This window comes from Chrysochloris asiatica, unplaced genomic scaffold, assembly GCF_000296735.1.
Source record: "Chrysochloris asiatica unplaced genomic scaffold, ChrAsi1.0 scaffold00078, whole genome shotgun sequence".
Taxonomy (NCBI): domain Eukaryota; kingdom Metazoa; phylum Chordata; class Mammalia; order Afrosoricida; family Chrysochloridae; genus Chrysochloris; species Chrysochloris asiatica.
Window position 1 is genome coordinate 4,741,455 of NW_006408596.1, and position 9,461 is coordinate 4,750,915.

Consider the following 9,461-nt stretch of genomic DNA (forward strand, 5'->3'; position numbering starts at 1 on the left):
AAACCCACTTTACTTTAAAACTGCAAACTCAAGATTTTCTGAATCACCCTACCCCATTTTGCTTTTCTGTCACCTTCCATAGTGATATTCAGTTGATCGATATGATTGGGGTTTGTCAAGTCTGGTGCCTGCCTGTACCAGAACTTCGAAACCGTGAAACTTGCAGATGACATCACATTGTCTCATTTTCACAATCCTTTGAAAACAGCCTTATCCTAAGGACAAGAAATTTGGACCCATTCCTGATCTAGTAGTTATAAACAACCTGAAGTTCCATGGAATTTTATATAATGGGTTGCGTCAGGCTCCTTTCCATAAAGATTGGGCCTTGACTTCTAGTCCATACTCCACAAGATTTCCTTAAGATTATTCTACTTGTCGTAAATTTTTTTTTGAGGGAAAAGTCTCAAATGCCAAACATTTTAGCACCGAATACACAGGATTAAGATGGCTCCTGTTCTGTCATCACGCCCTCATGAATGTCCTCCATGTAGCCATTGACCTAGTTAGTGCAGCACAAGCGTCTAACAGTTTTAGATGAGCTTGCTAACATGGTGTGCCCACGCCGTCTCTCTGTTGTATTCTTTTCTGCTTGTAGGGGTGACAGCCGGTTCTGCAGTCAGAAAGCAGCCGTTTACTCCATGAATTTTACAGCAGACCCACCTGAAAGAGTTTTTAAACTTGTTGATATAATCAACCCATCTATTTTCTGCGTCCATATTACAAACTGTAAGTACTTGACATTGAAGTATCTTGAGAAACGCTGGGAAATGTTTTAAAGTTGTTTTATGGCAGCATTTCCCACTCCGCTAGCTTTCAAGCAGCCAATGTTAGGGTTGAGGAGAGCTTACCTGGCTTTTTCCCCACCACATCAAAGAGTCTTGTTGTGGTCTGGTTGACATCGGTCTTTCCCAATCTCATAGAACCTTCCTGCAGAGTCAAAACCTCTTTTCAAATGTATAGTCTGTGACAGGGACTGAGGACCCAATAAGCAAGACAAGCACAGACAGTTTTATTTCACATGTGAAATTATTCACTCCAGTTTAATCAGTAAGCATAAGTAAACCCCTGCTTACCTTGCTCATTGGGTAATCTGCCCTGATTGCACACATCTTCTAGTTGCCTTTTGGAGTTCTGGTATGGTGCTGTAAGATAAACAGTGGACTGCTAACCACAAAGTCAGCAGTTCAAACCCACCAAAACCTCATAAACCTCGTATAAGGTCACTATGAGTCAGAATCTACCCGACAGCATTTAACAACATCAACAACAGCTGCCTTTAGGAATCTTATCCTTGATTTAAAAGGTGTTTTATACTATGTAGCCACAGATAGGAACCTAGATTTATTTATGTAATTTTTTTTTAACTTTATTTCCTCTCGGTTTAATGGTTGAGAATCAGGTTCTGCTTGGAAAATTACCTGTGGTTTACATTTCCTTTTTCTTTTTTATTTTTACTAAGAATATTTGCATGAAATCAGGACTTTTATTTTTATCTGGGTATTTACCTCAAGTAGGTGTCTAGGTCCAAAGTATATGTTAAGTGTAAAACATTGTCACGACATTGAAGTTCAGAGCTGTCACTGGTTTTATTCATCTGTTTACTGTATTCGTCAACTTTTCTGAATGTCTTTATATTCTGGTCATGTCTCATCTCTATGCTCTGAGTGACAACTGGTCAGTTGTCCCTATGTTTCTAACACACCACAGGCCAGTGCACAAACGAGCCACTGTCTTCTTTGTACTCAGCACATTATTTTCCAGGCTTTGGAAGGGGACCGTGTGAGGTAGAAAAGGGACCACCAGAGAGTACCTCTCCTTGGAGGTGCAACAGACTTGCCAGCTTTTGGGCCAGAGGAAAAGTCATGCCTTGTGGCTTCTGTTTGCTCTTTCTGTTGACTCTAGAAGCCACTGTTCCACACTCCTGGAAAAGCAGGTCAAGTCCAGGGGGAGCCAGTGTACTTATTAATAAGATTCCATGTGAATATGGAAAAAGATTTCATCTTTTCACATCAACTTTAGCGCTACTGAAAAACCTTCCAGAATACTATCTAGGGGATATGTAATCATATGTTTTGTATCTCATACTGATTTAAAATGTTTTCCCAAAACCAGATAAACCTGCATTGTCTTTTATTAATCCTGAAGTGCCTGATGAAAACAGTTTTGATAAATTGATGAAAACATCTGGTGGTTTCCCACTGAATGCAGAATCAGACATTTCTTCCACAACCAAATTGAATTCTCCTCGTACTTCTGCTAAATATGAGGTGAGTCCAGAACCTGGTTAAGTCTTCTTGCTGTATTGCTCATATTTCCTTGGAAGTTAATTTTTCACCATGTTACCAGCACAACTGGCTCTCCTGACGCCTAGAATTCGTATGTCCTTTGGTCTGTGATGGGCTTGTTTCCGCTGAATTCTTTGTTGTTAACGTCACAAGATGCAGCAAATGCTTGAGGCTTGGTGCGAGGAACACAGAGTGGATGGTAGGACGCCTAGTCCTTCTCTCAGAATCACGTTTAGTGTTACAGACTTTAGAGTTGATTCTGACTCATGCCACCCTGTATAGGGTTTCCAAGGAGCAACTGATGGGTTTGAATTACTGACCTTGTGGTTCGCAGTCAGGTGCTGATCCTACAGTGCCACGCTAGGAGCCCATTCATTAAAAGTCACATGAGCTAGTTCTAAAACTCCAAAGGATAGAAGTAAAACTTAAAACCAAACTCACTTCTGTCAAGTTGATCCTGACTCATGGTGACAATAAGGACAGAGAGCTGTTCCACTGAGTTCTGGAGGCTGTCTGTCCTAATGGGAGCAGGCAGCGTCAGCTTTCTCCCACAGAGCAGCGGGCGGGTGGGTTCGAACCCACTGTATCACCAGGGATTTAAAATTCATGTGGCAAATGCTAGCAGATTAGTTTGTATTAGTCTTGATTCTTACGTGCCTCTTTAAAAATGCAGATGTCGTATCACCTAGAAAACAGGCCTCTGGGTGGTATAAATGGTTTGCACTTGAGTATTCACCTACAGTGGGTGGATTGACCCACCCAGCTGCCCCACAGAAGGTCTGGCAATCTGCTGCCTTCAAGATTACTGTGAAAACCCTGTGGAGCCATTGAGTAATAAGATCAACAGAGAACAGATGGATATTGTCAAGTATTTCATTTTACTTGGCTCTACAATCTACATCCATGGAAGCAACAGTCAAGACAGCAAACTACATATTGCATTGGCCAAATCTGCTGCAAAAGATCTTTTTCAGCGTGTTCTACGGTAAAAATGTCACTTTGAGGACTAAAACGTACCTGACCCAAGCCATGGTATTTTCAGTTGCCTCATAAGCATGCATAAGCTGAACAGTGAATACAGAAGACCAAAGGAAAATTGATGCCTTTGAATTAATTGTGTTGGTAAAGAATATTGAATACACCAGAAACTGCCAGACAAATAGTCTTGACAGAAGTACAGCCAAAATAGCGGGACTTCGTGTATGTGCTTCTGCTTGGTAAAATACAGGGTCAGTGAAATAAAGACTCAGTAAGATGGAGTGATACAGTGACTACCACAGTGGGCTCACACATAGGACCGAGCAGAACTGCTGGGCACAGGGTTGCTATGACTCAGAGCTAAATAGACAACACCAACAACAGCAACAAAACCAACCGACAAACATAACAAAAGCCCCGGATAGAGCACTTCTCTTCTTGCAACTTGTGGGGTTGCCATGATGGCAGTGGGTTTGGTTTTGAATTGGGGTATTGTATAAAAGTTGGATTTCTAGTTATCCACATTCTCTATGGAGTCCCTGGTTTAATGTGCTGGACTGCTAACTGAAAGGTTGCAGGTTCAAGTCCCCTCAGAGGTACCTTGGAAGAAAGTCCTGGTGATGTACTTCTGAAAAACTGGCCATTGAAGGTCTTATCTTACAGAGCACAGCTCTACTGTGACACACGTGAGGACACTATGAGTCAGGGTTGACTTGATGGCAGCTGGTTTATTATCATCCCTTGTCCCCAGCCTACCTTGTTCCTGTCTGTAGAGACCTATACTTACAGCAGCATATTGGCTATCCTTCCCGAGATATTTCCTTATCAAAGAACTTACCAATATAGTAAGATTGTTGCTGTTGTTGTTGTTAAGTGCTGTGGAGCAGCTCGTGCGTTTGAACCGCCGACTTTGCCTTTCAAACCGTCCTTGAGGTCGAGTGCTTCTCCTCTGACACCAGGACTCCATATAGTGACAGACAGACACACAAAACCATAGCCTTAAAAAGGAGGCGGGGTGTCAGTTAGATACAAGCTCCCTGTGCACAAGGGCCATGTCTGTGTTTTGTTCCTCACTCTGTCCCTGGTGCCCACAATTCTGTCTGCCTGGAGTAGGTGTTGTGTAAATGACTGAATGACACGCTAACAGCTCCCGGTTCTTCTCTTTGCAGTATGGTATGCCTCTGCAAACTCGAGAGTCCTTCCTGAGATTTCCCTCTCCTCTCACGTCCTCTCTGTGCACTGATGATAACCCTGCAGGTAGGAGGGGTGCCTTCTGACTTACTTCTGGAAACAGTTTGCTGTTCGCCTAAAGACAGGAGTCCTCAGTCAACAAGGTTCATAACTAAAACAGCCTCAAAGGCTGCTCAGTCCCGTTTTCCAGCCTGGCCAGGAATCTTCCTCTACATGCGGTGTCTAGTGATGGGAAACTCACTGCCTGGAAGGAGCCCACTCAGGTGTTTCCGGTTGTTGGCAATCTTTTCCTCAGCTAATCTGTGTGAAACCCTGTGTGGGCTGGGTATGGTGCTAAATGTCTGCATGGGCTTTGCCATTCAGTCCTCACCATGAGTAGGTGATAGTCGCCATCTTTTAGATGAGAATCTGAGGTGTTGGATTTCTTGCTCAGACTTGCTCAGAACGTGTTGGAGCGGGGATGGGACCCAGGCAATCTGCAGGCAGCCCCTCTCTGCTGTTGCCTTCCACAGACAGCTTCTCCTTCCAGGAGCATTGCAGAATCCTCAGGGCAGTCCCTTCATTTGGGGAAGGCAGATTGCAGGCCCTGCACTTCTGAAGTAAACCTCACTGGAAAGAAGCCATGTAAGATAGCATTCAGCTTAGTGAAGACATCACTTGCTACATGACGGAAATATGTATCTAGTTGAAAAGACACTTAACCTGGCTTATCATAGGAACAGCGTAAATTGACACCAAACGGAGATACCAGTTTCATATCTCAGGTTGGCAAAGCTTATAACATTGAAGCGGTGGCCAGTGGGTCCTCACCTCCTGCTGGGGCAGGGCTGGAAATCGGTCCCACCTCTGTGAGGGCACTTAGCACCATCTGCCCAAATGCCAAATGCCAAATGCCTGCACTCTTTGGCCAGCTGTTCTCCCCCTAGGAGTTAATCCTACAGAAACTCTGCCCACATGCAAAATAACAGATTGCAGCAGTACTTGTGGTTGCAAAGGGAGAGAAAGAGACCACTTAAATGTCCATTAGTAGGGAACTGGTTGAATAATGATGGCATGTCTCTAATAGTCTACTGATTATCTCTGAAACAGGAGGAGGGCGCTCTCCATGTACCGAGACAGACGGATCTCTAAGATACATTGTTCTATACAAAAAAACCCGAGGGAAAATAGGTTATATATCATGCACCTGTGCCCAAAGGGGAAAGAAATTATAAATATATATACACACCTATTTGCTTTTATATGTAAAAGTGTTTCCAGAGGGTATAGAAGAAGCTTTATGCTAGTTGCCTCTGGGGAAAGGAATCTTGAATTCCGTGAATGTATTACCTGTTTAGGAAAAATCCCACCCACTTAAAGACCCTATTTTAAATATTCCACACATCTATGTTGTCACTTATTTTGTGGTCCTACCTAGACTATAACTTTGCCATTGTAGTCATAACATGTCTTCTGTTTTGTACTGTTTCTTACCTTGGGAACGTTCTGATTTCCAGCATTTTTGGTGAGCCAAGCTGTTAAGTGCACCAGGAGGATAAATCTGGAGCAGTGTGAAGAAATCAAAGCCCTTCAAATGGCTTCTTACAGCAGCCCTGAAATTTTGAAGGTAAGGTTGATTTTGAACTGGTCCTTTTGGAATGGTTTCTATTCTTTGTACCCTTTTAAAATGAGTCAAGTATGGAATAATTGAAGTGGATGATTGACCCTCACTCAAGTTTAAATTTCTGCTCTCAGTGCTTATTGAGTTTGTCACTGAAATAATTTTTCGTTTTACAAAGTTAGCACATAATTGCCTTTGACTCCTTTTAATGATGGCCAATAATAGGTGTTTTTCACATTAAAAAAAAAAAAGTTTTGACAACCAAAAATTTAAGGAACTTAGAAACATTTTTAATGCCTGTGACAAAAATAATCCTATTAGCACCAAAAAGACCTCTCTCTCTCTTACAAACAGACCAGAATAGAAAGATCTGCTCTCTGTTGGTAGATGAACTAGGTCGCCAGGGCAGAACCTTATGGAGATGAGGTAGCCGTCGGAGGGGCCCCCTTCTCTGCTTGCAGCAACCCAACTCTCAACTGAATACAAGTGCGGAGGCCCCTGGCCCACTTGGAAGGGTGCAAGGAGACAGAACACTTTTCTTTGATTGAAAACCATAATTATTGTGCAGAGTCTCCCTTCTGATTTCCCACTTTTTTGTGTGGGATAGGGACGGGGGAAGCGGTAGGGTAAGGGTGGTCCATGGCACCATTTTTATTCTGGGCTTTAGTTTTCAGAACCAGTTTTCATCTTTTCCTTTCCCTCGAAGCCATCTATCCAGTTTTGTTCATTCTGCCAGCTATTTTGACTTGTCACAGTTGCCCTGGAAGTGATCCCTCCCTCAGGCATCCAAGGCACAGTTCTCCTTTAGCACAGGCCTCCCCAGACATGTCTCCTGTCCTCTCCGAAGCTCAAAATGGCCTCATAGGGTGTCTTGGCATTTGAGAAGTGAGGCTGGAGAAGATGGGGGAGGACAATAAGTAGAAGGAGGTGGAGCTCTTCAAAGGAGACCTCAGCTGTAGACTCATACTCTGGAAGGCAGCTATGCTCACCACTATACCACCAACGCGTACATTCATACTCTGAAACATCAATGGTTGTCTTTGTGGTACTTACAATGTATTCCTTCTTTTTTGTTTAGGTGCCCAATTCAAGAACAAAGGTAAGAGAATTTCATTATGGAAAGTAAAATGGTTTAGGAGACGAGGGGACTTGACAAAGTTTGTGAAAAAATGGGATTAAAAGATAATGGAACTTTGCACCAGCTTTTTGAAGCCCCTCATGTTGTTGTTGTTAAGTGCTGTCAAGTTGGTTCCAACTCACAGTGACCTTGTATAGAGTTTCCGAGGAGTGGTTGGTGAGTTTGAACAGCCGACTTTGCGGTTCAAACTGACGATATGTCACTGATTATCCTACAGTAGCCACACTTAATTCTGAGCCCTTTGAAATACCTATATTTATGATTAAACGGGGACCTGACTTCCAGTAACAAAAATATTTGCCCAAACCCAGCAGAGATGAAACAGGGAAATTCCCCAGTGGACAGCCCTTTTGGAAACACATTTCAGAGTGTCAGGTGCCCTTAGTTTTTGTAGTTCCACCCTTTTTTATGTTTGGATGGCATAGCATTTTGGCTACATCGGTGTGACTGGCCAGTCTGTTTTTAGGATGTCTCTTGGTGTCTTCTTGGTCTGTTGTCGGGAAAACTGGATAGTGTCCAGGATGCTGTCGGTCTAGTGGTGAGATGTAAACATTTACTCAGAGAACATACAAATACAGGTGGTGTGTACTCTCCGCATGGCTTTCAGGAATTGATCTGAGGATAGAATCTAGTCTGCGTTTGTTGCCCAGGAGGTCTGTCTGGCTGTGGTGGGAGGCCGAGCTCTCCTTGGTTGTGGATCTGTTAGGTCAGTTTTCCAGGCTCTGTGTCCCTGTGTCCCAGGCCTGCAGTGAATACGGTCCTCAAGGAGGCCTAAGGTCTAAGAGCTGAAATTTAGAGCAGACAGCAGGTTCGTCACACAGATCCAGAGCTGTCTTCAGAGGTTCAAGAAATTGAAAGGATTGTTTGCTGGCATTAGCTATAAATGAAAAATCACCTTTAATTGCATAGGTATAGCCACGGCTTCCTAATTCTTTTTTTTTTTTTTTGCCTGTTTCATGCATTCTGTTTCCCATAGCCCTACCACTCAGAGAAAACTGTGTGTGTGTGTTCAGGTATGTGTAGAAGCAGTGTATAAATGAAATGAAGTATATATTCAGTTGGACTGTGGGGTGTATCCCGGGGCTATGTGTGGAATGTGCATGTGTGTGTAGACAAAATGCAGTAATCAGTAGGAGTTGTGTTTAGAGGGGAGAGAGAGCATATAGATTTGCACCTAACAATGTATCTTGGCAATCAGTCTGTCTTGGTACCTGGAGAACCCCTTCCTCCTGTTACATATTTGATGGTCTAAATGGGTTTTATTTATGTGGGGTTTTATTTAGATACCATCACCACTGTTAAATTGGGCTGCGAACCGCAAGGTCAACAGTTCGAAACTACCAGCTGTTCCGTGAGAGAAAAACGAGGAGTTCTGCTCCCATAAACATTTACAGCCTCAGAAACCCTGTACAGGGTTGCTATGAGTCGGAATCGACTCTACGGCACACAGCCACCAGCCACCACCACTGTCTAATTCCAGAACATTTTCCTAGCCCTCAGTGCCATCGAGTTGGTTCCGACTCACAGAGACCGTTTAGGGTTTCCAAGGCTTTTTTTTTTTTTAAGTTTTTATTGTGAATTGAGTAAAGTTTACAGGGCAGATCATCAGTTTTACATTCACCAAATCATACACCTTGTTTCATTACAATGATGTAATGAAACATCAGTTTCATGTAATATCAGTTAACAGTATTTCTCTATTCATTTTAGCTCTTTTTTTTTTTTTTAAAACACTCAGGCATACATACTAATTTACACCACCAAAGGGCACATTCTGCAAGTCTGCCTCCTGGCCACCAGCTCTCAGTCCCTTTCTTCCCATGAATCTAGAGTCCTCAGCTGCTTTGTCCTCCATGTTCCCATCTCTGCCTCCATCTCTGATGTTGCTGCGTCTCTGGATAAGGTCCCGCATTCCACTGATGCTCTTCTCCCTTGATGGTCCTAGGGTTCTCTGTTTCTGGGCTATAAGATTAACTACTCCCTGGTTTTTGTTACAAAACTACCTTTACAGTTGTGACAGTCACAATTAGTCATGATAATAATTACTCACTATTGAATCATAAGAATCTTATTCCCATCTCTTTTCACCAGACCCGTCTAGACAAGATGAAAACTATTCAGTGGCTACTCTATCTTCCCCCACATACTCTTTTTTTTTAAGGTTTTTATTGTGGATTGAGTGAAAGTTTATAGGGCATATCATTAGTTTTACATTCAACAAATCATATACCTTGTTTCATTACATTGATTATAATCCCCTCCATGT

At 42.8% G+C, this 9,461-nt stretch overlaps 1 protein-coding gene across 1 annotated transcript in view; it reads left to right on the top strand.

Moving 5' to 3' along the window:
* Positions 1–9,461, top strand: part of TCTN1 (tectonic family member 1) — a 55,159-nt gene that overhangs the window by 27,128 nt on the left and 18,570 nt on the right. Inside the window, exons 3-7 of the mRNA XM_006865419.1 lie at positions 599–729; positions 2,116–2,270; positions 4,436–4,523; positions 5,954–6,063; positions 7,136–7,156. Of these exons, the coding sequence (XP_006865481.1) occupies positions 599–729; positions 2,116–2,270; positions 4,436–4,523; positions 5,954–6,063; positions 7,136–7,156 (505 nt within the window). The remainder of the gene's footprint in view (positions 1–598; positions 730–2,115; positions 2,271–4,435; positions 4,524–5,953; positions 6,064–7,135; positions 7,157–9,461) is intronic.